The 559-nt window shown below is 63.9% G+C and overlaps 1 protein-coding gene across 1 annotated transcript in view; it reads left to right on the forward strand.

Annotated features, from left to right (window-relative positions):
- Positions 1-552, forward strand: part of ZSWIM4 (zinc finger SWIM-type containing 4) — a gene marked incomplete in the record, with an annotated part of 25,782 nt that extends 25,230 nt beyond the window's left edge. Inside the window, 1 exon segment of the mRNA XM_014592648.2 lies at positions 1-552. Within this exon segment, the coding sequence (XP_014448134.1) occupies positions 1-301 (301 nt within the window).
- Positions 553-559: the final 7 nt, after the last annotated feature.

The following is a 559-nucleotide window of genomic DNA, read 5'->3' on the forward strand; positions in this document are numbered from 1 at the left end:
GCCCGGCCTGGGGCCGCTGGGGGCCCGCCGGGCTGCCAAGCCACTGGGCACGGATCGGGCACCGCTGTGCCAACTCTTAGATGCAGCGGTCGCCGCCTACATCACCACCAGCCACTCCCGCCTCACGCACATCAGCCCGCGACACTATGGCGACTTCATTGAGTTCCTGGGCAAAGCTCGCGAGACCTTCCTGCTGGCGCCCAACGGGCACCTGCAGTTCGCCCAGTTCTTAGACAACCTCAAACAGACCTACAAGGGCAAGAAGAAGCTCATGCTTTTAGTGCGGGAGCGTTTTGGATGAGAGGTGGAGGTGGGGGAGGCGGTGGGGGATGCCCCCTTCTCCCCTGCCTCCCTGACATTCGCTTTCCTGGGGGTGGGGGACTGGGGGCGGGGAGCTCGGCACCCGGAGGCCCACGTGGCATTTCAGTATTAAGTCAGAGGAGTCCGGCTGGAGGTGGGAGGCAGGAGGGGTGACATCCTTCCATGCGCGTGCCTAAGTGTGCGAGTGAGTGAGCGAGACTTCAGGAGCAGAAGCCATACCACCACCCGGAAGCCTGGT

The sequence above is a fragment of the Tupaia chinensis genome, unplaced genomic scaffold (genome assembly GCF_000334495.1).
Source record: "Tupaia chinensis unplaced genomic scaffold, TupChi_1.0 Scaffold138060_1, whole genome shotgun sequence".
In the NCBI taxonomy this organism is placed as follows: domain Eukaryota; kingdom Metazoa; phylum Chordata; class Mammalia; order Scandentia; family Tupaiidae; genus Tupaia; species Tupaia belangeri.